Below are 26224 nucleotides of genomic sequence, written 5' to 3'. Positions count from 1 at the left end.
ACGTGTGTGTGTGAGAGAGTGGGCGTGGGTGTGGTTGTGGGCGTGGGTCGCATTGTGATTCACATGATTTGCTTTAGGCACGGGGCGAGGCAAGAGCAGGACACTAATACTCACATTCAATGTCGTGCAACAGCTGCACGGCCGTCAGCAGCTTGGCGCGATGCTCCTGGTTGAGTATGCCCAGATAGTCCAGATCAGCCGGCTCGAGTTCCTTGAACAGCTCCAGATCCTCGTAGCTGCAAATGGAACGATAGGTGAAACAATCCAACAAAAAATTGTTGTGAAATTTGTTTCATCTACACCACTTACCCGTTGAGCACAAAGACGGAGGTGTACTCCTTGAGCCCGATGCGTATCAGCAGATCGTCCACGGAGCTGGGCCCCGCGTTGCCGCTGCCGTTGTTGCTGTTGGCCAGTCGAGAGGCGGGCGCCAGGGTCTTGCTGCTCGAGTTCTTCATGCGCTGCTCGGGCAGCACCTCCACGTTGATGAACTTGAAGTGGCCCACGCGGCCATGGCAGCGGCCCTTCCAAATGCCCGAGGCATTCATGGACAGCACATCGATCAGGTCGCCCTTCTGCAAAAGCAACCAGCATGTTATATATATAAGAGAGAGGGAGAGAGAGAGAGTGGGGCGTCTGCTTACCTTGAATTTGAGTGCCTCCTTGTCGTAGGGATTGGGCAGACTGTCGACAAGTGCCTTGGCCTTGCAAATGGGCGCCAGGGAGGCGCGATCCTCGGCTGAAATGGAGCTGTGTGGGCTGCCGGGACGCACTAGAGCTTGAGTGCCTGCCAAAATAGAATGGTCTTACGTTTAAATATTTGTCTCGACAACATTTCGATGGAAGTTTGCCCAGAAAATTTCCCAATTAATGCGCCCACAGCCAATTAGCCAAGGGCTGAAGAATTTGGCAGAGCACGATATACAAACACACACACACAGACACACACACACACGCACACAAACAGTTCGTTTGGTTAATTAAAAACTTTTCAAATATTTTTACACACTTTCTCTGTGTGTGTGAGTGAGAGGGAGATAGAGAGAGGGTCTCAGACACAAAGCTCGTTTCGCCCAAAAAATATTCAAATAAGCACTTGAAGTTTTTGGCCAAAGCTTTGGCTAATCCTTGCTTTGTGTCCTGGCCACATGAAAATAAAGTATTTTTTCTTGCACTTTTCAAAGTTGCTCCTGCAAACCCCGCCGGCCGCCGCCTCCTGCTGCTGCTGCTGCTGCTCTGCTCCTGGTACAGCTGCTCTGGCATTTTGTGTTGTTTTGGTTTTGTTTTTTTCTTCTTCTTCTTTATTTAGAGTAGAAATTTGCGCATATAGCGAAAACTTTTGTTCATTAAAAACTGAGCAACAGCAGCAGAGGCAGCAGCAGCCCTTTATTTAACCACGCCCTAGACATTGCATCGGGCTGCATGGCCTGGCCAATGCACTTGCCACATTGCCACTCGCCACTTGCCACTCGCCACTTGCCACTTGACTGTGCGCAAGTGCATTAAAAATTCATTAAGTTTGCAGAATTTCAAGTTATTGTGCAGCGGTTGCAAAACAACCGCAGCAACAACTACAACTGTTAATAGACCAATATGCAACACGAGCCCAGCTGGGCGTGGCGCTGGGCGGCAGTCTGGGAATTTTTATAAACAAGCCGGGGCAAGGCAAACGCTTCCACCCCAGTTCGAAAGGCCACAGCAAAAGGAAAACCAAATGCAAAGGCAAAATCAAAAATCTAAATTGTAAGCACACACACGCACACACACACACACACATGTAGATATCTAAACACATAGATAGAGTTTTGTACTCACTCGAACCGGATGCACTGGGCAAACTTTCAACGGAGCTGGCGGAACATGCAAACGCCTGATCGCTCATGCTGCCACGGTCGGTATTATCTTGGGAATTGCTGAAATCCCTTGATGTATCCTTTGTGGCAACAAAGTTTCGTCCATTCTCATTAAATGCGCCAATTTCCTTTGGCGAGCTACGCATTTCGCCCGACTGTGCAGCCAGAGTGAAAGTTGTTTCGTCGCCGCCGTCGTCGCCGTCGTCGTCGTCGTCGTCGTCGTCGTCGTCGTCGTCATCGAGTTGTGCAATAAATTGCATGTTAAGCCGGGCGGGGGCGGCAGGCGGAGGGCGCATGGAATAGAGCAAAAGTTTTGTTAGTTAAATCATTAAAAAGTTTAATGCTACCACACAAATTCCCACACACACACACATAGATACAGCTGCAGACACTGCTTTTGAGCTGTCCTTTTTTTTTGGGTCTTGAATTTGGCTGCAGTGCTTCCGCTTGGGCTTTAGCTTTGGCATTGGCTTCAGCTTCGGCATTGGTCTTCTTCTTCCTTGACAGGGAATATTGAGCCGCTGCCTGCCACAAAACTTTGCTCATATCTCGCCCAGTGAAGAGGCCTAGGCGTCGATTGCAGCTCCTGCTTGCGATTTGCAAACAAGCATTTGTTTCCCTTTTTTTTTCAAAGTAACGAGTAGAGGTCTGTAGACCTAACTGCGACCATTAAATACCCTGTATTATTATTTTTCTTTGCTTAGCCAGCCTTGCAATTTCTAGCAAGTTCCAGGCGTTTCCACAGAAAGATGTATTTAAAAATTGTATAAAAATTTGGAGTTTGTTTTGTTTCCTTTTTTTTTTTTCTTTTTTTTTTGTGATTGTCTATGAGGGTGCCGTAAGGGACTCCATCTGGTATTCAAATGGCCACCGTCCATTCGTGTGAATTTGAAGTGTTTGGCAAAGTGCAAGGCGTCTATTTCCGTCGACATGCCGAGATGAAGGCCAAGACGCTGGGACTGCGCGGCTGGTGCATGAATACGGCGGACGGCACGGTCAAGGGCTACATCGAGGGACCACGCACCGAGCTCAACCTGATGAAGGAGTGGCTCCGCACCACCGGCAGTCCCGCCAGCAACATTGTGAAGGCCGAGTTCTCTGAGGATCAGGAGAAGCGGGAGTACGGCTTCAAGAACTTTCACATCCGGCCCGATGAGCCCAGGGAGAAGAATCGCCGACCGCCCAACAAACAGAACAGATTCGGGAAATACGAAAGCAATCCATGAGACCCACATGTAAATCCAATGTAAATCAAATATTGTATAATCAAGAACTTGATATCTACAAATATTTGCAAAAATATTCATTCATTTACGGATTTTGAAACTAAATGTCAATGGAGAGACATTTGGAAAATTATGAAGAGAATGAGAGTTTCAGATTTTCTCATTTTTATTACGATATGCGAGTTCAAGCTCTGCCAACTGCAGCGCAATGTAATCATGGCCAAAACTGAAAATGAGCTTTCACTTTTTTTCTCGTTTTTTTTTCTTTTTAGAGCCAACCAGAGCAGGACTTTGTGGGGCTCCTCTCGGCTGTTGGGCGCGTATAAAAACTCATTTAACTGGCATTTGCATTTAGAGTGCATGTTCACGCTCTTCCTCCTCTTCCGGCTCCTGCCGCCTGCTGGACGCCTTTCGGCCATGTTGTTTGAGCCCTTTTCGGTCAGCGTTTTCCGCCTAGGTCGTAGACAAATTGCAAGTGGCTTAGAGAGAGTCAGTCGCTCACAAATTCCAATCAGGCGCATATGTAAATGGGCAAGCTAATTACATTTTGCAGCTCACGAGTCAATATGCTTGAAGCTGTTGTTGTTGTAATTGTTGTTGTTGTTGTTGTTCGTGTAATCCAAATGCAATTGCAATCACACACGCACACACACACACACACACATGCAATACTGATTAATTAACTTACGTGATGCACCATGGCCTTCTGGCAAATCGTATTCGCCTTGTGCGGCAGCCCGTTCTTTTTGGCCTTCGCTGCAAAACTGGGCGGCAGTCCGTGCCTTGTGGCGCCGATGTCCTCGTAGTCGGAGGAGGGGCTCGGGGACAGCGACGGCGACTCGCCGATGCCTCCACTCAGCGTCCGGTATCTGGCGGTGCAATTGTTGGTGCCAATCTGTTGCAATGGAGCCACAAAGGCAGCGAGAAGAAGAAGAAGAAGAAGTGGAAGTGGAAGAAGTGGAAAGTTAAACGCGTTTCGTATTAACCAAAAAGCTGGAGTCGAGTCAAGTCGACTTTGCAAATGAAATGGCCAACAGGCACAGCCAGCATCGACATGGACATGGACATCGTTTAGCTGGCTTAAGTGGCTGCCTGCTGGCGAAAAAGAAAACTTTTCTCTCTTTTGGCCAAAAAGCTTTTTCCGTTTTTATGCTCGCACACAGACTACGTGCATTTTGTTATTCTTCCTGCTCGTTCAGGTCGTTGTGAACTTTGTTTGTCACTAAGTGCACTTAATCAATTTAGACGACGCATTGAGACGCAAACACACGCACACACACACACACAGACACACACAGAGAGATGTGCGTCTGTGTGTCTGCAAGCTAAATGAGCTGCTGCGTCTAATGGCTTTTTGGCTTACTCACCGAAACTGTGCTCAGTCTGGAGGTAACGCTTTGTAAATCCGAAATGGAGCCCGCATAGTCGCCGCTCTCACGATCATGCGATCTGTAAAGGCAAGAAAACAGGTGAAATTTTAAGTAAAAATGGCAGTTAAGGCTAATAATAGTTAAGCGCGCTTTACGACTAAAAACTTGGCCATAATCTGAGCAAGTTGTTAGTGCTGCACAGCTATGCTCAATAGGGCTTTAGCTGTGTTGCTAGTCAATTAGAGCCAATGCAAACTTGGCCTTAACTTGGGCAAGAGTTGGCCAATAAAACAAGTTGAGTTGGATTTATAATACATTAAAAGTAGATATATTTTCATTCAGATTTAGGACTTTGCGGAAGAGAATACTTTTCATATATAAAACATTACATATTAATGGAGACTTTTCTTTAGTTTTCATCTGCCAAATTCAGCAAGTTTCTTTTATCCAACTGAAGATACAATTTATATGCACCTTCATGTATCCAACTCTCTCTCTCTCTCTATCTCACTCTCTCCAGTTGAGCTACGCAAACTGCCTGCTTGACTTGCAGCAGCTGTCAGCTTGTTCTTATCTAAGCAAACTATTTAAATTATATACCAAATATTTGCTCATCTTCACCTTGAATGGCCAGCAAGGATACAAGACAGAGAGGGACAGAGAGGGAGAGGGTGTGAGAGAAAGAGGCAAAGAAAAACACTGTAGGGGTATGCTCGAGTCCTGTAATCTAGCTTACACTGGAGTAGCTGTTCGGTAACCGTTTTGATTTCAAGCCAGAATTTGTTGCTGCTAAGCAAATATGTATACACAAGGGCAACACAAACAGCAACACAAACAACAACAACAACAGCAATAATAACACTTGGCACAAAGGTCTTGGGTCCACGGGTAAGCAAAAGCTCATATAAATAAATATTTTATACCTTTTTCTTCAACTTCTGTTTCGCTTGTGTTTTTTCTCCTCTTTTTTTTTTCTTGTAGCTTTGCTTTATTTGTTGTTGTTGTGCCTGGGCATTTGACTTTAACACTGTTGAGATTTTCACTTTTGGCTGCTTTTCGTTCGTTTTTTCCAATTCCATTTCCATTTTCATTTTCATTTATTTTATTCCTGTTGTTTTCTGTTTTCGGTTTTCTTTTATTTGGCAACGAAAGTTTTTTGTTTTGGCCCTGAGGGCGCACAGGGCGTATAAGTTATTTCAGCACGTCTTTTGTATAGTTGGCCGATGCGTACGTGTGGAAAACGGTTCAGCGCTGCCAATTGGCAGCCGGGCAACTGTCGACCGACTGTGGAGTGTCGATACGCTGACTCTGCCCTGGCCCGGACTGGCTCTGCTCCCGGCTGATTGACGAGCCGTGCGGCGCGCTGCCTCCTGCAGCCGCGTTGAAGTAGCAATAATGCCATTTCATTCAAGTGTCGTCGCTGTCTCTGCACTGCTGGCCAATATTGCAGACGTCGGTGTGCCTGTCTTCTTATTAGTTTTGGCCCAGCTCTGACTGACAAGCCAACCAAGCCCCGCCCACACAGCAACCAGCACACAAACAACCCAGCAGCCCTCGCACCAACCTTTCTTTGACCTGGCAGAGTCCATGTTTTATTCTTTGTGGCATGCGTAACAATATGAAATTGATGACTTTCGCTTCAATGCGTTACGATATGTTGCAAGCAGTCAGTCAGTCAGGCCGGACAGCCACAGAGCGAGAGAGAGCGAGAGAGACAGACAGACAGACAGGACATTCAAAGAGTCAGTTTGTCATTCATTCACTAGTTCGTCCTTTGGCTCATTCATTCATGTGGCTGCAAAATGTTGATAACGGCACTAATGAAGTGAGGCTACCTTTTCACTTCTTCTTCTTCTTTTTTTTTTTTTTTTTTTTTTTTTTGTGTGCGTGTGTGGCATGTTGGCCGGGTCAATCCTTTTGCGCACCTTTTCGCATTGACAAATAAATTCAAGCATTCTGCGTGGAATGGGGCGACGGTGGGCGGGGGTGTGGCTTTGGGCTTGGCTGGAATGGTGCGTCAATTGAGCTGCTTGATTGCTTTGCTTTGCTTTGCTGCGATTCCATTCGATTCGATTCGATTCGATTTTGGCTTGGATCGGTCTCTGGCTCGGTTCAGTTCAGTTCAGTTCAGTTCGGGTCGGTTCGGTTCGGTTAGGTTTGGTCAGCTATTAGTGTTGGGTTGTTTGCCAGGCTAAATGCTTGGCCTTTTCATGCCACAGTGCACACATTTGTGGCACATTTTGTACTTGAGTGGGTTTGCCCCCCCCACCCCCCTCCCCCCTTTGGCGCTTTGAAGTGGTCAAAGGGTTGCCGGCGGGCCACCCAGCAATTGCCAGATATACATTAACAGATAAATGCCGCACCATTCATCTTCACATACTTATATACTAAACAGATAAATACATATATACATATATATATATATATTCGTATTATCCTTACATATATATTTATTTTCTGCGTTGTTGCGGCCCTCTGTATTATTAATGCCCTTTGCCCTTGGCTCCACAAATAATAATGGCAATTGGCCAATGAGCGAGTGCTGCCCTCACCCACCCTACCCCTTCCCTTCCCCACAATCTACCCACTTTGGACACTCACCTGGCATGCGTTAACGGTATTATTGTCGGCGGATTTGGCGGCTGCTGTGGCACGATAAGCCCTCGACGCGGCGGTCCGCGCTGCGGCAGTGAAATATCTCCGGCGGATCTTAATGAAATTACGCCCGTGCTCTCGCGGTTGTTCGAGAAGCGCACACGGCCACCCTGAAAACGAAAAGAAAGAAAGAGAGTTGTAAGAGAGCGAGAGAGAGATAGAGTTATGGTTAAGGTAAGCAAAGCATTTGGATTAGCGTTCAAGTAGAATTTGTTGCAGCAACAGCCGCCGCAGCAGCAACAACAGCAACAACAACAGCAACAACAACAACAACGACAACAACAAATTATGAAAAATTAACAAAGTTATAAAAGTTTATGCGCCGCGTGTTGCGTGCTCCTAAAGTAGAGTTTACTTTGGGCCCTTGTGGCTGTTGCTTCAGTGGTTGTTGCTGTTGTTGTTGTTGCTATTGTTGTTTTAGCTGTGATTTGCTGTAGTTGTTGCTGTTTGCTTTTTATTCAGCTTGGAATTTTAAATTTAGTTTATTCGAACGCAGCGGAAATTGCAAAGTTGTTGCTTTACATTTGGGGCAAAAGCCAACACATACACACGCACACACACACACACAGAGAGAGAGAGAGAGGGAGAGAGACACGCTCTTCTCAATTACAGCAACTTTCAGCTCGGACATGTAAATTTTCATTTTTGTAGCATGTAGATTTGCTGTTGCTGCATACTTCATGAAGGCAGCAGCTCATCAAGCAGCAAAGTTGCAAGCTGGCATTGGCGCGGGGCATAGATAATGAATTTGTTGCATACTTTTTGGCATGGCCGGCCTGCGCTCAGGGTGGGGCAGAGGGTCAAAGCGAATGCTAATACCCTGTATTGGCAATATTTTTTTTGCGCAGTTATTCTACTTTTTTTTTTTTGAGTATCCATTAGCATTGGCCAAAGTTGCGGCTCGCTGCCCAAATACAACAACAACAACAGCAACGAATAGGGACCATTGTGCGCTTCCCATTTCACATTTTTGCAGAGAGGCTCGTCTAAAGTGCTGCGCAAACCGCAAAAAAACTTTTTTACTAAACAAATTTTGTGGCTCGCTGATGTTGTTGTTGTTGCTGTTGTTGTTGTTATTGTAGCCGCTTTGCGTATTGCCACATCAAAGCGAAAACTGAAATTGAAAGGGCACAAAGGGCGGCGGCTCAAGCATATCGAGAACCTCCTCGCCGCTGAGTGATTTTCAATTGACTAAGAAAACAAAATTTCTGCCCCAAAAGCGAACCCACTCCCCCTCGCCCATCGCCCCCTTCTCTTAGGCGCAGCCATAAAAGCGCAACTACCACTGTGCATAACACAAGGCAAATAGAAGAAGAAGAAGAAGAAGAAGAAGAAGAAGGAGAAGGAGCAGAAAAGAAAAAGTGGGTAAAAAGTAAATTTTATGCAAAGCCCGAGGAAAAGTCTCAAGACGTCGTCGCCGGGTTGAACAAGTCAACAAGAATTATGCACTTTTTGACTGTCAATAAAAAATAAAGTAAGTTGAAGCTCAACTTGCACTGGCGCTGCCTTCGAGTGGCAGCAAAAATGCCAAAGGACATACAAATCGAAGTTGGAAACCAATGCGCAGGCAAAATATATTCAGCGTATAATTTAATAAAGCAAATAAAAAGAAGAAAGGATAAAAGGGAAACAGAGTGAGAGAGTGAGAGAGGGGGAGAGGGAGCGAGGGCACACGGAAGTGCTTGGCATCCGCTGAGAAATCAAAGCAGCCAACGAGGCGTGCGCTGCGGATCTCAGCCAGGATTAACGGCAAAGACGAATGTGCTGCATAAATCGAAAGCTGAAAAACCGATTGCACTGCTCCGGCGACATTGTTGAAGCCGGAGAATTGCCCGGAGTTATGCCAGCCAATGTGCTTAGCTGAGCCGCACTGTGCGCTCTGCTTTAAGTGGGCGCGCAAGTGTTTGGTAAACCGCGCTCATAAATCACAGCTCAAGCAGCTGCACACACACACACACACACACACACACTGATAGATAGTCTTACCTGTATGGTAGCAGCTGGTCCACAATTAAGTCCGGCCATAAGAAAATCATCGGGATCGCTCTCGTAGGGCGGCTCGTCGTACCAATGACCTTGGTGGTGCAGCGCACTGACCGCATAATGCGCACCACCCTGGCCAACGGCGCCGGGGCCGTTGCGCAGCGCCTCGTCGTACATATACGTATCATCTGCAAAGGGATAGACTGCGAGGTGTTAGAGTGCCATCAAGATAGAGAAAGGGAGAAAGAGAGAGAGGGCAAGGCAGAGGCACAGTCTGGGACATATAAATGGCCTTTGGAGGCGGTGCTCGAAACTTTTGCCAGGCCGAAATGATGTGCAACGGCTACATGATATCATATTATACGCAACGTTGCACACACACGCACACACACACGCACACACACTCGCACACACTTGAATGCCATTTTCCACATGTGCTGCACACAGAAAGTTGCACAGCTGCACAGTGGCAAGTTGCGCAGTTGCGAGTTGTTGTTGGTGCCGGAAACGGACATAAGATTTTATGCTCGCTTATGCATGTGACGCTCGCCAGACGGTGCCACGCCCACTCATCTAACAAGATTGTCGAGTGCAAGTCGTCCGGGGCCCTAAACTGAGATATTTATTTCGCAGCAGCCGGATGAAAACTTACCCGCTCGTCCCTCGCCCCGACTCATCTGCAGCAGGCCCTGCCGTATGTCCCGCAAGATCTGCAAAACAAATTCATAGATAATTAATACGAAATAAGTATATATAAAATGTAAATTCAAATATTTGAGACTCTACTCGCAATAAGCGACTTGCGACTTATTTGACTGAATGCTCCAGAGCCTTCGCTTAAGCCCAGTTTAGGCACAAATGAGTGCACTCTATGAGCCAAGTAATATATATATATATATATATATATATGTATGCTCAGAGTGGAGCTCTGTCTGTCTGCTGTATGCCGGCACGTGACTGTGACTCGGCGACTATAAAAGAGATGCGAGACGTACTCGGAGAAGGGGCAGACGAAGAGGTTTCAGCTTATTCGTCAGCCTGGCTGACTTCAGTCACTTCTTTTCCTCTGCAGAGCTGCAGAGGCGTTAAAATTACAAAATTCCATTTGAAAACTAAAACAATTTTCGAGAGAGACAGACAGAGAGAGAGAGAGAGAGAGAAAGCACAACTGAGATGCTGCCTGAATGTCCTGCAACATAATAGCGCAATATGTGCTGCATACTAATTTAAAAACAAGATATGTCTGCGTCTGTGTGTGTTTGTGTTTGTGTGTTTGTGCTAGTGCGAGAAGGATGCCAGGGCCAGGCCATAGCAGAGCAGCTAGAAATGGATACAGCGCAACATCAGAAACTAGTGTAAAAATTAGCTAAAAGCTTTTTCGGGGCAGCTACATTAAAAATGCATTTAAATGGCAGCAACAGCAACAGCAGCAGCAGCAGCAGCAGGAGCAGGAGCAGGAGCAGCAGCAGCAGGAGCAGGAGAAGCTGTAACAGCAACAATTGCCTTGCAGAGCTCGGCTGCCACAGCAATTTGCAAATTTATGTGGCCGAACTTGTGCATGTTGCTTTGGGCTAATCACATTGGTCTAGAGCCGTGCTTAATTGACTGCCCGATTGTTGGCACAAATTATTGGCCAGCAAACATTTGCTTTTGGCCGAGTTGCCGTCAGGGGTCGAGTCGTTCGGCTATCTCTGCTGTTTTATTATAAATATTTCATAAGCAGGGGACAATTTCTTTTATTTTCTCATTCACATTGCTCGGTCTCGCTCTCTCTCTCTCTCTCTCTCTCTCTCTCTCTCTCTCTCTCTCTGCTCTCTCTTTTTCTTTTTGTTGTGGCAGCTCTTGGCGCTTGAGAAGGCCGAAATGGAAAATAAGCAGCTCTAGCTGAGGCAGAGATGAAGGACCAGGCCCGGACACAGACTCAGACTCAGACTCAGGCTCAGGCTCAGGCACTGGCAACAAAAACAGCAATTACAATTAGACAAACAGCAAGTTGTTTGCACAAGTTAAGCAGCAACTACAGCCACTCTGCCTGTGTGTGTGTGCGTGTGCGAGTGTGTGTGCTTTTCATTTATGCACAAAAATTATTGCCTTTGCTTAGGCGGACACGTCGTCGACATGCAAACAGACAAATTGTCGTGCAGCAACGCATGCCACATGCTATCTCCCCCTCTGTCTCTCCCTCTCTCTCTCTCTCACTCAGTTTGCAAGAATTATGCATTTTCAGTTCAAATGGCCAGAGCAACAGCATTTCAAAGGACTTTTTCAGCTTAGCCGAACGAAATGGAATATGTGCTGCTGCTCGTCGCTGCCGATAGCTGAGCTCTCTATAATTAACTGGGTTTCCTGCTGCTCTGTTTCAGAGAGGCCGAGTTTCGATTGGCAAATCACATAAAGGCAAATGGGTCGCACTGCAGCCAGCAGATGTTCTCATCAGGCACAAATCTGAGCGACTAAGCCAGTGTGAACTGATTCGAACTGTTTCAGGTGATACAGGTGATTTGAAATGCTTTGACAATTTCCGTTGATAAAAGTTTGCTTAATTTGTAGCACTACTTATACACATCATAATGGCAGAGTTCTTATGGAAATTGCATTTCTTATGAGTTTCTATTGCTCTCTCTTTCTCTCTCTCTCTCTCTGCATGTCTTATGCCTGATTAGCTGTCCATCTATATCGCTAATCTATTCCATCTATATTTATTGGTCATTCTCTTATTCTATTCAATATTTAACTAATTGCTTTATATCTATTCTTATCTATTTTATACCTTCATTATTTGCCTATTCTATTTAATATCTAATTTCCTTATATTCGGTTTCATTCTCTGGCATTTCATTTCAGTCCATTTGACTCTGCTTTATGCTATTTAATTTGCTTTCAGTCTATTCTATTCTATGATATAATTATAGCTCATTTTTCGCCCAATTATTTCTGTTCTAAAGTCAAAGCAGCTTTTCATATATTTTATTTATATTGTTTGGCCCGGCACCTTTCGGCATGTCAAACAGTGTTTTCCCAACTTCTGCCACGCCCATTTATTACACGCATTACACACTTCCACACACACACACAACCGTACAGACAATTAGTATGCTACCTTTTGAGCTGTGTAAAATTTGAGAAAATGTGGAAAAATAATTTTTATGACAGGCAAAAAGTTTATCATTTGCCACGTTACAGTTCATTATTTTTGTTTTTGTTGTTGTTGTTGTTGCTGTTGTTGTCTTCTGTGCGCTTGTACTTAAGTGTGAATACACATGTGTGTGAGTGTGTGTGCAACTAAATGAACATTTGCGTCTGCTCTGCATGTTTTCCAACATTTGTTTTGCTAAACGCCCCGCCCCCTCCCCAAGCCCCTCCTTCTGCTGCTGCTGCTGCTGCTGCACAGCAAAATAATTGCTTTTTTGTTTTTTGTTTTAGAAGTAAGGAATGTTTTGCTAGCTTTTGCAAAATTGGGACTACAAATTTAAGAGATTGTCCAGCATTTAAATATGCATGATACGTTGGGTGGGCGTGGCAACTAAACTGTTTTGTGGGACGGTAAATAGCCGAGTAAATGGCATGGATATGGATTTTAATTTTCCCAGCAGCTGCTGATGTTTTATTTAGGCAAACAAAATGTTGTTGGGCCTAAGCACAAACTGCAACAACAACAACAACAACAATCAGGATTGCCTTATATTTTTGTTTATTTATTTATATTGCGTAAACTCTCTCTCTATATATTTATATATGATTTGATGTGTGTGTGTAGTCTCTCGCTTATGCTTGATTTATTTTCGGTTTACAGTTGCAATTTTATTGTTTGCAATTGCAACAAATTGGAATTTGGCTAGCAAATTGATTGACAATATTTCGGCATGATTCATGCAATTTTAATCAAACGACATGGAAGCCCTGCGTATGTATTATAAGCACTGCAAACACATTTTCATTTACATCAATTTGCGAATAACAATTTCGAAATTTGCAATTTCCATTTCAGCAGTTCGCTTACCTCTTCGTGCTCACGTTGAAACTTCTCCTTCTTGCGCATGGCCTCTTGGACTTTTAGCTGGTGTTCGGCAACGAAAAAGAAGAAAGCGAAGAGAACAGTTGAGAACATTATTGAAATAACAGTATATTTATTTATTCTTAACTGCACCACAGTTTATTCAAAAGACAACTTCATAGCAACAACAACAACAACAACAACGAGAACATTGCAAAACTTTAAAGTTTACTTTTGGGCTCTGGCCTAAAGTTTTCTCCGGCGGGTGCGAAAAACATGCGTGCAGTGCCACACGGCACACGGCACACGGCTGGGCGTGCCGCTGGTGGGCGTTGCCGCATGCATTATGCAGTGCTTGCCGCTGCAACTGTCATGTTGCTGTTGCCACGCTGCAGCTGCAACTGTTGCCGTTGCCGTTGCTGTTGCTGTTGCTGTTGCTGCTGTCTGTTTGTTGTCGTCGTTGATTGCATTTTGCTGCTTGTTTTTGGTTGCTGCTCGCGCTGTCATTAATAATGAATGTTGACGGCAATGAACTTTTAAATGTTGCATGCATCTACTTGCCGAGCGGCGCCGTGCTGCAGCAGGTAAACGGCAACGTAAACGTGCTCGCCAGCAACGGTTGCAGCTTTCGTGTTGAAATTACATTGCAAATGCAATGCCAGCAAGTGGGCAACTGCCACTGGGTGGCTGTGGCTGTGGCTGTGGCTGTGGGTGTGGCATAAGTAGGTGCTGCAACTTTCTTATTGTTGTTGTTGTTGTTGTTGTTGCTGCTGGTGCTACTGCTGTTGTTGCAAACAGTTTTTGAAGTAATTTTGTTTGCTGCGGCAGCTGCTGCCAAATGCGTTGCACTGCATAAATATTTATGCAATGGCAGCTGCTGCGGCAGCCCCATACATATTTATCAAGTATACGCGCCGTTGCCGGCTCCACACACTCCACACTTACCCGGTGGATTGTCTCCTCAAAGCTCTGCTGCGGCGCGCCCGCTCCGCCGTTTATCATCTGGAAGTGTCTCAGGCGATCGTTGGCCGCCTGCAAAGAAACGCAAAGGTTATCGATATCAATTACAAAATTAAATTTTTCAGCACCTCTTCCCTTTTTTTTTTTTGTGTAATTTCAATTTATAATTTTCAATTTACAATTTTGTTTGAAAGTTTTCCACTCTCGGCTTATTGACTCTGACTTCAAGGCAGTTGGCCTTAAAATATGCACAAGGCTCGCTAGAAGGCAGCGGGAGGAGGGGCCCACAGCTCGGGATGACCCGGGCAAAGAGACTCATAAATCAGCGTGCGGGCGCCACGTGCTTTATCGCCATAACGACGCCATTTTGTATTTCACACCTTTCAGCCGGGCTTTAATTTTTAATTAATAACGAGTCGGGGCAACGAGGGTCGCGACCCAAGTGTTGAGAGTCCTCTCGCTTTGTATCTGTGTGCCTGTGTGTGTGTGTGTGTATGTGTGTGTGTATGTGTGTGACCCCTACACGGCCAATTCAAGGCAGCAGCAGCAGCTCGTCCATTCGCTCACCCACTTCTGCCCCCTTCTGCTCTTGGCCATCTAATGCGTTTGTTTTCTTATCATAAATACCAAATCAGCTGGGCGGGGCCCTGCCGGCTAAAACACATGGGCCATGGCCAGGTGAGTGCTGTTTAATTATATTTTGAAAGGCAGCTTTTTGTGTGGAAGGATGCTGCTACTTAGGCGCATATCCTTAGTCATTTCCTGCGCTTATCTGCTGCAGCACCCCGCTGCCCGCCCTTGGCTGCCATTTGGGCTCGTTCACTTCTTCACTTCTTCACTTCACTCATTCGCTTTATTATTTATTTTCAGCTGGCAGCTTCTTTTATTTATTCCGTTTTCTCCTTTTCTTTTCTTTCCCTTTTTTTTTTATATTTATATTTATTTTTTTTTCTCTGCTGCGCTCGTTGCTTTTGAAAAATTTATGCATGTCCTTGCTTATTTATGAGCGACGACGAGGACGTCCTGCTACGGCTGCGTTATCTTTGGCCACAGTTTCATTGCCAGCCAGAGCCGGCGTCGGGCTCCCCTTTCTGTAGGAATAGTGGCAGCCGCGTGTCTAAGGTGGCTGGGCTCTAATCAAAGGCGCTCGGCGCCTGAATATGTCCTTTGTGGAGAGGACGCGCGCAGATAAACCGACTACATGCCAGCAGAGCAGAGCAGAGCAGGGCACATTATGCCATAGTCAAGAAAGAAGTGCCAATGTAGACATACCCGGCAGGCATAACAGCAGCAGGAGCAGCAGCAGCAGCAGGAGCCATGGGAGCAGCTGTAGCTGCTGGAGCCGTCAAGCAGCAGCACAGCAGCACGGCGGGCACATTTTTAACCTTTTCGGCTGGCGCGGGATTTCTCGGCGCGCATAAAAATTTACATGTCCCCAGGGCCAAGATTAAGTACAGCAGCATCAGCCAAGACGCAGTCATAAAACGACAAGCGATGTCGATGTGGGTGGGGCCCGAGTGGTCGGGGGCGCGCAAAGGAATTGTTACAAAGCGAAATATTATGAAATGTACGAAGGACTACAACGAGCCAGCAAGAAACTCGGGGCAAATAAATTGAAAGAATTACCGCAGTTGATTTAAATGAAAGGCAAAAGGACAAACAATTTGCTTGCGGTCATAAAACCGAGCTACGAAAATGACTTCGACTTGAACAAGTTTTACAGAGCAGAGCACGGCTTATACATATAAATGAATATACATAGAAATGTGTGTGTGTGTGTGTGTGTGTGTGTGTGTATTGTCAACTTACCCTGGCTTGTGCGCCATTTTGTTGATTGTTGCGATCCCTTCGATTGACAGTTTTCAAGCCTTTCAGCAGCCGCGCCAGAGTCGTGCGCTTCTTTGTCTCGCGTCCCTCTGTGCAGGAGCAGAAATTGAATGGGGAGTTGGCAAATTGTTAATCCTAACTGTAACTGTAACTGTAACTGTAACCGAACTCACCTGCAGTCGGTGGGAACTCGTAGAAGTATGCGGAGCGTGGACTCAGGCAGCTGTAAGCACAGAGAGAGAGAAAAGGCATTACCAAACTGTTCTTCTCGGAGAAAGCTTACTCCCTCCCTCCCTCACCCTCCTCCCTATTTTTACTCACTTTTGCTGCACAAAGTTCAGATGCGCTACATTTGGCGGGAGTGTCTGATGCTGTTGTGGTCCAACGCCGGGCTGTCCTGCCGCCTGTTGGCCTGGCACATTTGGTAGTTGTTGCTGTTGCTGCTGCTGCTGCTGCAACTGTTGCTGCTGTATGCTGTGCTGCGTTTGCAGTGTCTGCTGCTGCAACAGCTGCTGCTGCTGTGTCAAGCCGCCGCGTGCCACTCGCGGCGCAAAGACGCCATAGCCAAAGCCATAGATCTCGTCCTCCTCCTTGTCCGACAAGCAGCTGGAGGGCTATAAGGGGCGAACATAAAGTGAGAAAGAGAGAGAGAGAAAGAGAGAGCAAGCTGGTTAATCAAATGCAAAAGTATTCAGTCCATGTGCGCGTGCAGCATGCGGCAAAGCAAAACGTAAAACAACACAAATTCACAAATATTTACAAAAATCATTTAACATTTTTTCTTCTTCTTCTTTGCTTTCAGCTTGCATAATTTATGTGAAACATAATTTCATTTATTTATTTTTAATTTTTATTTTTTAACTGTTTGCCAAATCAACGCCAACATCAATAAAATGTTTATAGATTTATTTATTTTTGTTTCTTTTTTTTTTCTGTGAGCCTTTTCTGTAAATATTTTAAGCAAATAATTTGTTGTCAATGCTGCTGCATTTGTTTGCTTTTGGCCCAGTCTGTGTTGTTGTTGTTGTTAGTTGTTGTTGTTGTTGTTGTTGTTGTTGTTGGCATACATACCGAGTACTTTCCTGGCACATAAATGGGCTGACTATGACTATTTGGCAGGCCGGCGCCGTGCGCTGAGTGACCGCGATGGCCGTGCTGCTGGCGATGGTGCATGCCGCCGGCGGTAGCGCTGCCGCTGCCACCGGCGCTGCCGCTGAGGCCGCTGCCACCGCTGCCGCTGGCGCCGCCGCTGCTGCCGCCGGCGGGATGGAGCGGACTGCGCTCCGCCCATGCTGCTTGTCTAGCATTTTCTAAAGCACTTAAAATATCCCCAAAGGGAACCATTAACAATTCACAATAGACGGATGCAAGACCCTCTAAATGGCCGCGTTGTCCATCCTGCAAGCAAACAGCAAAACAGCACCAAAATGAAAGTTACATAAACGTGGCCAACATGGGTTGGTGGACGATTGGACGATTGGACGAGTGGACTAGTGGGCGTTGGACAGTGGAGGTGGGTGTGGCAGCGAAACATGATCTGCATAATCATGTCTATATATACAAATATTTATTTCGTATGTGAAGTATAAAATGCAAATTGGTGCAGCTCGAGTTGGGTTGATGCAGTTACTCGAGCAGATAACGGGAACTACGATTAACGATTAGCGATTAGCGATTATTATGAGCTGGTTAATGATGGTTATTGATGTTGGCGCTGGGTGCGATGGGCATGGCTTAAGGCAGTGCTAGCTGCTTAATAATAATGCTAAATAATTGTTAGGCTGGGGTTAGTGGTTAAATATGTTGAATGAATGGTTTAGCTGTGGGCCAGAGCTTAAAGCAAACAATACATGTGTGTGTGTGTGTGGGTGTGTGAGTGTATGTACAATGCGCTTAACTCAAATTAGTTTGCCGCTTGACGCCAATTCGCGCAAATTATTAAGTCGGCGTTCCCCTTGGGGCACTAAAAGCGTTCGCCTAATGCACTTACGCTCCCTGCAACTCCTGCCACTAGACACACATCGTTTGTCTTGGCATAAATTATGGCACACACTTGCTTACGTGTGTGTGTGTGTGCGTGTGTGTGTTAGTCTCGACACAGCTGTAAAAAGCACCCCCGGCCAGCTTCTGTGCGTGTGTGTGTGTGTGCAAATATTTACAGCTTGGCAGGCAGTTGCCTAGTGGCAGTAAATCGCGTAGCCCAAACTTCCTCAGCCTCAGTGAGAGGGAGAGAGCGAGAGTGAGTGGGAGCGAGACAGAGTGAAACCAATAAAATTGTTAAGCAAGAAGCGACGTTAAATTACGCAACATGCACACAATAAACAGCCACACACACACACACACACACAGAGCAAGTAGCAGTGACAAGCAAATGATTTTTATCCAAGCACATGAAATTGGCCCCACGCACAGTTGCCGCGCCCACTGCACACCTGCAGGGGGCGGCCGCTGGCAGCTGAACTCTTGACATTGTTGCCAGCGCTCTAGAGCTGGCATCAATCAAATATGACACGCATTAAAATTCTCACGCTGCCTCTCATATGCGTGCGCGGCTGCTGCTGCTGCTGCTGCTGCAGGAAATTGACAGCTTGTCTGCCACGCCCCCGCAGCCAGCCCACCCCAGCACCTCCTGAGCTTGCGACACGCTGCGCATTGTAAAATGTTTGCGCCTCTGTGTTTTACGCCTTATTTATAGTTGCTTGAATTTTACGCCGCTGCCATATCCCTAGGCACAGCACCCACTCTGCAGGTGTATGCGTGTGCAGGTGTGTGTGTGTGTGTTGTGCAATTTACCAGGAAATTGCTGCGTTTAGCGTAATTTTTGCTACTTATTGCCTGTTGGCGTCTCGCGCCAAAGCCTTTTTCATTTCTAGCCTCGCAGTTGCTTTCCTTTTTGCTTCTTTTTCTGCTTTTCCTTTGTGTCCCCAGCCCAGGTAATTTTAACATTAAGCGCTTTAGGCGCCAAAGGTGTTGTCGTCTGTCGGTTGTCGTCTATTGCCGCTTGACTGTTTGACTTTTTTATTAAGCACGCCAGAAAAGTGTCAAGTTTTGATGGGCTAACCAAGTGCTTCATTTTATGCCGGGCGAATGCACAGTTAACATTGTTGTTGCACGGATTCTTAAAGCCGAACATTACGTCAATTGGGACCTGGGCCGGCACTGGCTGGGGTTTACTGCCTGCCCCGGATTTAAGTGCTTGATTATAGACTCTCGAGCATCCTAAATGCGTATTCATTGCGATGGACACATCACTTCTATATGGCTGAGTAAATGTAATGTTCATTATGCATTCTGCACAAATTTATTATGTAATTCCAAGTTTATGCGGGGCACAGAATCAATTTCATAGCTTATTATACAGTGCTTGTATATAGATATATATATAAAGAATATTTATATATATAGATGGAATGTGTATTGCCTTTTCTCGGCTTGTCGGTTCGTCATCGAGTGGCGGAGGAAAAAATTCATAAAGTCATTTGCAATTTGTTGCCAAAGCAAGCCAATGCGAAATGACAGCAGATAGCTACAAAAAGCAACAAATATATACATATATAAATATCTATATATTCGTGTGTGTGTGTGTGTGGGTGTGGGGGTGTGGGGGTGTGCGAGCTCGTTCAACAACATCTTCTGGGGAAGCAAAATAACTGTCGCAATAAAATAATTTATTGAAGTTCTGCAATGCCAGCGACAAATGCAATAAACTGCAAAACTGCGCGAAGCCCACATGACGTATACGTTATAAATTTATTTTCAATGCTTCGACAGCAGCGCGTTGCTGCTCTTAGCAACTCTTGACACACATCCCACAAAGACGCACTCAGCCAAAGGAAAAGAAGAAGAAGAAGAAGAAAAAAAAAAGATATGTGCGAAATTGTGACGGAGCAGGACACACACACACACACACACATGCTCACATGTATAGCAGTTAGTTAAGTATAGCTGCGGATGGGATAAAGGCTAAAGTGATGCATGAGTTTAACGCCCTCACGTAGCTGACAGGACAGCTGCAAAAGTTGTCTACTTATGAGGCAGGAATATGCTGCCAACAGCGCTGAGATATCGACTAGAAATCGAAGCAGGAACTCTATATATATATACAGATAGATAGACATACACATACCTATATATATATTTATATATATATATATATGTATGAAACGCCTGCTCGTGCTAGGATTTGGCAATGACAGCAGCAGGAGCAGCAACAGCAGCAGCAGGAGCAGCAACAGCAAGAGCAGGAGCAGGCAACAACTTTTTTTGGCAACGAATTTTGTTATTGCAAGCAGCTCCATTGAGCTGGCCAAAATGACTTTGTTTATACGTTGTACTATGTATTTAGTAATCAGCTTTCTTGGCACAACACAAATTATTTGAGCTGAGGCTAATAACTTTTGACATGCGCTTGTAAGTGCCACTAAGCCGTGGGTGTTGTGGGTGGGCGTGTCATATGTATGCGTATATGTATGTGGCTCAATGAGAGAACTGCTTCACATTTGCTCATTAGGTGCCGCAATGCCACAAGATTCGCTCAAGCCTGCCAATTTTTTGCGCAAACTTGGCATTCGACGGCCAACGAGGGCCAACTGCTAATTGATGACATTGCTTTTCTTGTTCTTCCTCGTCTTCATCTACTTGCTGTTGTTGTTGTCGCTGCTTTGGTTGCTTTGGTTGTTTCGGTTGTTGGCTGCAAGCGTTTAATGAGCAAACAGAACGCACGCAAAATTACAAAGAAGCAACGTCTGTCTGTCTGTCTGTCTGTTCGTCTGTCTGGTCAGCCCGTATTTACACAAGACTTGAAGCCGCATGCAAACACCAATTAGAGTGACCGCAATGCAAACAAAGGTATCAATTAAGGGCCAGTCAGTGTAGCTGGCCCCCCTCTCTCTCCCTCTCCCTCTCCCTCTCCCTCGCCCTTTCCCTCTTTAACTCACTCTCGCTGTCTCACACTTGGATTGTCAGCCAAGCCAAGCTGTTTAAACGGCTTAAAGCATTAAGTTCTTTGAGTATGTCAGCCAAATGGAATGCAAGTCCATTTACGCTCAGCCCCAACCATAGCGCAGTCTTGTAGCATAGTGTATTCATAACAATCAGTGGCACTGCATCCTGTTTCCGTTGTGCTGGCGCGTAATCAGCTAAAAGAAATCAACTTGAAGTGAAGCATTCACTGAAATGTTGATGTCTCTGTCAGGAAATCAACAGCAGCAGAGGCAGCCGGCAGCAGGAGCAGGAGCAGCAGGAGCAGCAGCAGCAGCAGCAGCCGGCAGGCACCACTTAAGGGTTAATTTCATAAATTGTAGATCAAAGCATTCGCCAGCGGCTGTGCCGGTCTCTGTGCGTTGGGTGGGTGGCTGAGCGCTGGCATTTGCCCTGCAGTTGACAATTTTTGAAAGTCAGTGATTTGTAAATAATCCTTTTATAAGCACAATAGCTGCTCGTTAACGGCAAATGAGTTTTGACATGCCCAGTGGACAACTACAGAGTTCCAGCTCTCACTCCCATCGCCTAACCACCTAACCACCAGCACCAGCTAGCCACCCACATCCACTGCTTATCCCTCTGACAATCTGAGAACGAGACTTTGAATAATGCGTGGCCATTAGCACAGTCGTTGTTTTCAGTTGTTGTTGTTGTTGTTGTTGTAGGCAATTTAAGGCAACACATTTGGTGCCGCCTGCCCAATCCACACTCCACACTCGTTCGTTCCAGGTTGTAGTAGTTGGCGCTAGTTTGCTTGTTCGCTGCTAATATGCGGCATACATGCAAAGTTTTCAGCTGTTGCGCGTCGTCGCGATGTCCCCGCCTCGCCGCCCCATCCCTGCCCAACCGAGCCATGCTTCAGCTATGCTCGCCATTTTCCGCTTTGCGCTCTAAGGAAAAAGGTATTTTGTACAACATATGCGACTATGTTAAGTTGTTAAAAAGCACAAGCTTGTGCACTGGCGAAATTCATTAGCACCACATACACACATCGACAGGGCCACAGAGAGAGATGGAGAGAGAGAGAGAGAGAGATGTTTGCTGAGGGGAAACTGTGCAGGTCCTGGCTGCCGCCTGTCGCCTGCTGTCGCTGTGAGTCAGCCTGAAAGTATTTTCTAATTAAATACTCATGTTTTACAATATGACGCTGACATTTTGCGGAAATGCCTTTTAATTTTACATTTGAGATGCGAACGCTGCGAGCTCCACGCTCCACTCTCCACGCACACATGTGCCCGAGCGTTTCGCTTTTAACTCATATTTGTAGCTGGGGCACATTTCAGTTTAATTTGGCAGAAATGAGTTTTAGTTTTCATTTCAGCTTTTTGGCCAGGCCGGCGTGTGCCGGCTGCCGGCTGCTGCTGCTGCTTTGCTCTTTTGCTGTATCATTTCCGTTGAAAGCAGCCCCAGCCCCACCCCCAACCCGCTTCCACAACACCCTGCACACCCACATTCAATTCACAACCCTTACACGCGCTTTTCTAGACATTAGCAGCAAATAATTTAATTTCTCATTTTCGAGCTGAAAGTGCTCAGGCAAAATCATTTAAAAAGTGCACACACACTCACCTCAAGGGGGGGCTAAATGAAAAATTACGCATACGCCACGTTTGACAGAAAATTGCGCATGATGCGCGAATCAACGAAGCAAATATGGAGTCAACATGGGCAGCAGCCGAGACAGCAACAAGATAAAGAGCAACGCGCAACGTGCAACGTGCAACTCGCAACGCGCAACGTACAACATGCAACGCGCAACATCTGACAGCAGACGAGCGCCGCTGGCAACTGCGACGCGACTGCATTACATTTCAATTTCCACTTTTCCTTCTTTTTATGGCTTTTAATTTTTATTTTTCTTCTACTTTTGTTGTTGTTGTTGATGTTGTTGCTGCCATTTAATTTTAATTCATTTGCATTGTCTTTTATGATATTGCGCGACGCGTCCTTTGTCTGCTTTGAGCGCGGCAAATGGAATGAAATCAGCCATAATTAGCATAATATTTCATGCTTAATGTAATTTAAGCTGGCAAAAAATAGCAGAGCGAGAGAAACAGATGGAGCGAGAGAGAGAGAGAGCGAGAGAGTGGGAGAGTGGGGGTGGTATATAAAAGGAAAATAAAATGATGTGCGATGCATGACAAGCTTCGAGTGACAGGCATGCAACGGGCAGCAGCGGTGGCGGCGGCAATGTGAACATGCAACACCTCGGTTCATGCCACGTCACATAGCGCAATGCAGGGTTGCACCAGGTTGCCGCCATTTGACATTTGCATCGGTTGATTGTTGCAGCACCACCCAACCACTTGCCCAACCACTCGCCCACCCAGCCATTCGAGCGATCAGTGCTTTATGCCTGTCACTGCGACTCGATGGATGGCCAACATGCTACACGTGCAACATGCCACATGCCACATGCCACACGCTGTGACGCCCCAAGGGCAGCTGTCTTTGGCAATTTATGCGTTTGCTGACGCAATTATGCGAAATTTTCGCACAGCATGAAACGTGGGGCGTGGCTAAGCGTTTTAAGTTTTTGTTCTCTCTGCTGCTGCCGCTGCTGCTGCTGCTGCTGCTGCGAGCAGTTGGGGCAGGACATTGTTTTTCAGCGTAATTTAATTACATTTCTGTGGCCAGAGGCGGGCGTCGCGCTTCCGCACCCTTGCTGGCCATTTGAGCAGCTTTGGCCATTTGTGCGGCAATTTGAATTTTGCGGGCGAGCTGCTTGAGGTCATATTAGAAGCAAATTAATGTTGTTTTAATTGTAAATGAGTTTGCAATGGCCAGGAGAGCGGCCTGCCACATGCCACAGCCACCGCAAGTGGCAAGTCCCCATGAAATATTGTTGCAATTGCAAACAGCTTGCAGCGAGCTAGAGATTTGTTTTTTCTAAATATATATATATATATTTTTTTTATTATTATTTTTTAGTTTGAGCCAATGCGAAACTATATTAATTACAGCTTCTGTCTGCTCCGTTCCCATTCGAAATAAATAATATGTTCAACGAGCTGGCCAGGGGCGCGCGAGACCAGGGGGCGGCTAATTGCGCCTTGTAATTGGCGTGCTCACCCACTTTCAACGCCTCTGACTAATGATTTATATTTCAGCTCTGCTCTACACAAACATTTGCCTTGCCATCTCCGCAAATTGACATTGAATGCACAATCGAATCGATGCCAAGACAGAGCTGAAGAGGATAGAACAGGACAGACCCGGACAGCAGGCCAGGCCCAGGGAAAAGGGCTCGAAATACTAATCTGCCACAGCAGTAGCAGCAGCAAAAAAAAGTAGGCGTTACTCTGTAAGCTGACAGCATGAGAAAGTGCCAAAATGACTAACGCACGAGTTCTGTATGTGTGTGTGTGATTGGGCGCAGAACGTCAATGCGCTGCCTCTGCTGCCCCGCCTCTACCTATGCCGCTGCCTCTGCCTCTGCCGCTGACTGGCAGACAGACAGATTGGGTTTCATTCATTCGACTGTAGCCGACATAGCCAAAACACAGACACACAGCAACAGCCAAACATACGCACAACGCCAACAATTTTTGCCAAATTACATTTCAGCACAGCCTTTCGCTTGTACAGCTACAATGTGTTCGATACTCTATTCGATTTGCAAGTTGCGCCAGCTACACATGAGAGTCTGCTATGCAATTGTTTAAGTATAATAGACGAGGTGTTAAACTAAAATATTGATGAAAAGATTATACACTTTACACTTTTATTAATAATAAAAAAAAAAAATAAAATAAAAATAAAATAAAATAAAATGAAATAAAAGACCAAACTTAATACTTGGAAATATGTGTAGAGATTGTTAAATTAATATTTAATATCCATATAATAAATATAACAACGTACATATTTTTAAAATGTAAGAAATACATTCAAATGTTGTATGCATAAATCTTATTCATCTAGTTAACTGACATTTTATACAACTATCACAAGATATCAGAGTATCAGATCAGATCTATATACACGTATATAATGGCATTTCATATTCAATGAACATCGTTACATATATTTTCAAACATTAAATTTTTATGGTATCTATCAGAAGTGTATAAATTCTTATAAAAAAAAAAACTAAATAAATAATATAAAACAAAACAAATCTGTTTAACTATCCAAGCTAGACTTAGGTTTTTTCATCAGTTATTTTCTATAAAATAAGGTAACTATAGCTTAATGCTCGTATAGATTAAAGAAAAGATATGTTAATTTATACCTAAGCTATAGCAAGAGAAATGCTCCATTGCAACCATCGTGTTGTGAAGATACTTAAATTAAATGTATCATCACTTATAAATATACATTGGGAAAAACCTATAGATGTATGTCAAATGGATTATCAAGCACCCAATTGAAGTGTTGTGGACACGTCATATATTTATTCTAATAATATATAATATTTAATAATAATTCATATCTATCCAGTCTTCTTTTTTCTCAAGCTAACCTCATCAATCAAAGCCAAATCAATCATGGTATTTTACTCAACTAATTCTCTTTTTATTTCGAGCAAGAGCAAGTGTATTTATTTTTCGGCTTTAATATACTCTACTAAACTTTCTTATTTCATTTTAGTTTTTTCACTTTTTGCCTCAGTTAGAAAGAAAGAGTGTGTGTGAGAGAGAGAAAGAGAGAGCGAGGGAGAGGGCGAATTTTCACATTTGGCACATCAATGTCAAATTGAGGCATCGCAACGACAGGCTGAGTCCAACGAATGAGCTGCCAGGAAATGGCCAAAAATATGCGTTGGTGTGTGTGTCTCCTTCTCCGCCTCTCTGCGTGCCTGTGTGCGTGTGTGTGGCAAAGTAGACATAAAATGAAATGAACAAAAAGATTTCTATCGCTGCTCGGACACTCGGCTCAGCTCGGCTCAGCTCGGAGCTGCTGCTGCTGGCCAACGGAATGGCAAAAGTTGCTTAATATGACAGCCTCGCGCTGCAAGGCCACTCCATGGAGTAGGTGGTCCAGAAACAAATGAGTGAGTAATAAACGTGACCAGCGTGGCCGGGGCCAGTACCAAACTTTGAGCACAAACTGCAATTGCCAGCAAACTAAGAAGCGAGCTAGCAACGACTTTTGCCCGCTAATGGCGAAATGGCAGTGCGGGTGGCTGGCTGGGTGGTTGGGTGGTTGGGTGGTGCTGGCTGAAGACTTTTGCTTGTTAAGCCGCCAAGTTCTTTGTCATTCGGTACGGCACGGCACGGCATGGCCCGTGTGCGTTAGCTATCAGATTTTACCCCACTCAACGCTTGGCTGGCTGCCTGAACTTTTGGCCAAAGCGTAAGCAGATGCTAATCGCAGCTCTTCGCTCTGAACGCTTAAAACAATTTTCTTTGATGCGCGTCTAAGCCCCGA

The 26224-nt window shown here is 45.4% G+C and overlaps 2 protein-coding genes across 8 annotated transcripts in view; one reads left to right on the top strand and one right to left on the bottom strand.

Annotated features, from left to right (window-relative positions):
* The window catches only part of SKIP (Shal K[+] channel interacting protein), a 173973-nt gene that overhangs the window by 2756 nt on the left and 144993 nt on the right, over nt 1-26224 (bottom strand). For 2 of the 7 annotated variants that reach the window (XM_018007008.2, XM_018007017.2), the window contains exons 3-17: nt 16940-17266; nt 16190-16482; nt 16042-16091; nt 15851-15957; nt 14027-14113; nt 13088-13144; nt 9740-9797; nt 9091-9290; nt 7051-7214; nt 4447-4528; nt 3768-3974; nt 1816-2008; nt 645-787; nt 310-575; nt 115-236 (exon numbers count right to left, since the gene is read on the bottom strand). In XM_018007008.2, coding sequence (XP_017862497.1) covers nt 115-236; nt 310-575; nt 645-787; nt 1816-2008; nt 3768-3974; nt 4447-4528; nt 7051-7214; nt 9091-9290; nt 9740-9797; nt 13088-13144; nt 14027-14113; nt 15851-15957; nt 16042-16091; nt 16190-16482; nt 16940-17266 — 2356 coding nt within the window. The remainder of the gene's footprint in view (nt 1-114; nt 237-309; nt 576-644; nt 788-1815; nt 2009-3767; nt 3975-4446; nt 4529-7050; nt 7215-9090; nt 9291-9739; nt 9798-13087; nt 13145-14026; nt 14114-15850; nt 15958-16041; nt 16092-16189; nt 16483-16939; nt 17267-26224) is intronic. The other 5 variants (XM_018007048.2, XM_018007024.2, XM_089461875.1 and 2 more) reach the window with 4 other exon arrangements.
* LOC108613681 (acylphosphatase-1-like) lies at nt 2569-3143 on the top strand. Its single transcript, XM_018007297.2, has one exon. The coding sequence runs from the start codon at nt 2717-2719 to the stop codon at nt 3077-3079; it is 363 nt and encodes a 120-aa protein (XP_017862786.1). The 5' UTR covers nt 2569-2716; the 3' UTR covers nt 3080-3143.

The sequence above is a fragment of the Drosophila arizonae genome, chromosome 2 (assembly GCF_054131065.1).
Source record: "Drosophila arizonae isolate 15081-1271.41 chromosome 2, UAZ_ARI_1.0, whole genome shotgun sequence".
Classification (NCBI taxonomy): Eukaryota; Metazoa; Arthropoda; class Insecta; order Diptera; family Drosophilidae; genus Drosophila; species Drosophila arizonae.
This window is presented reverse-complemented; position numbering and strand designations above follow the sequence as displayed.

Bases quoted from the DNA above. Each gene is read 5' to 3' on its own strand.
- LOC108613681 (XM_018007297.2), top strand. From the start codon at position 2,717: ATGGCCACCGTCCATTCGTGTGAATTTGAAGTGTTTGGCAAAGTGCAA.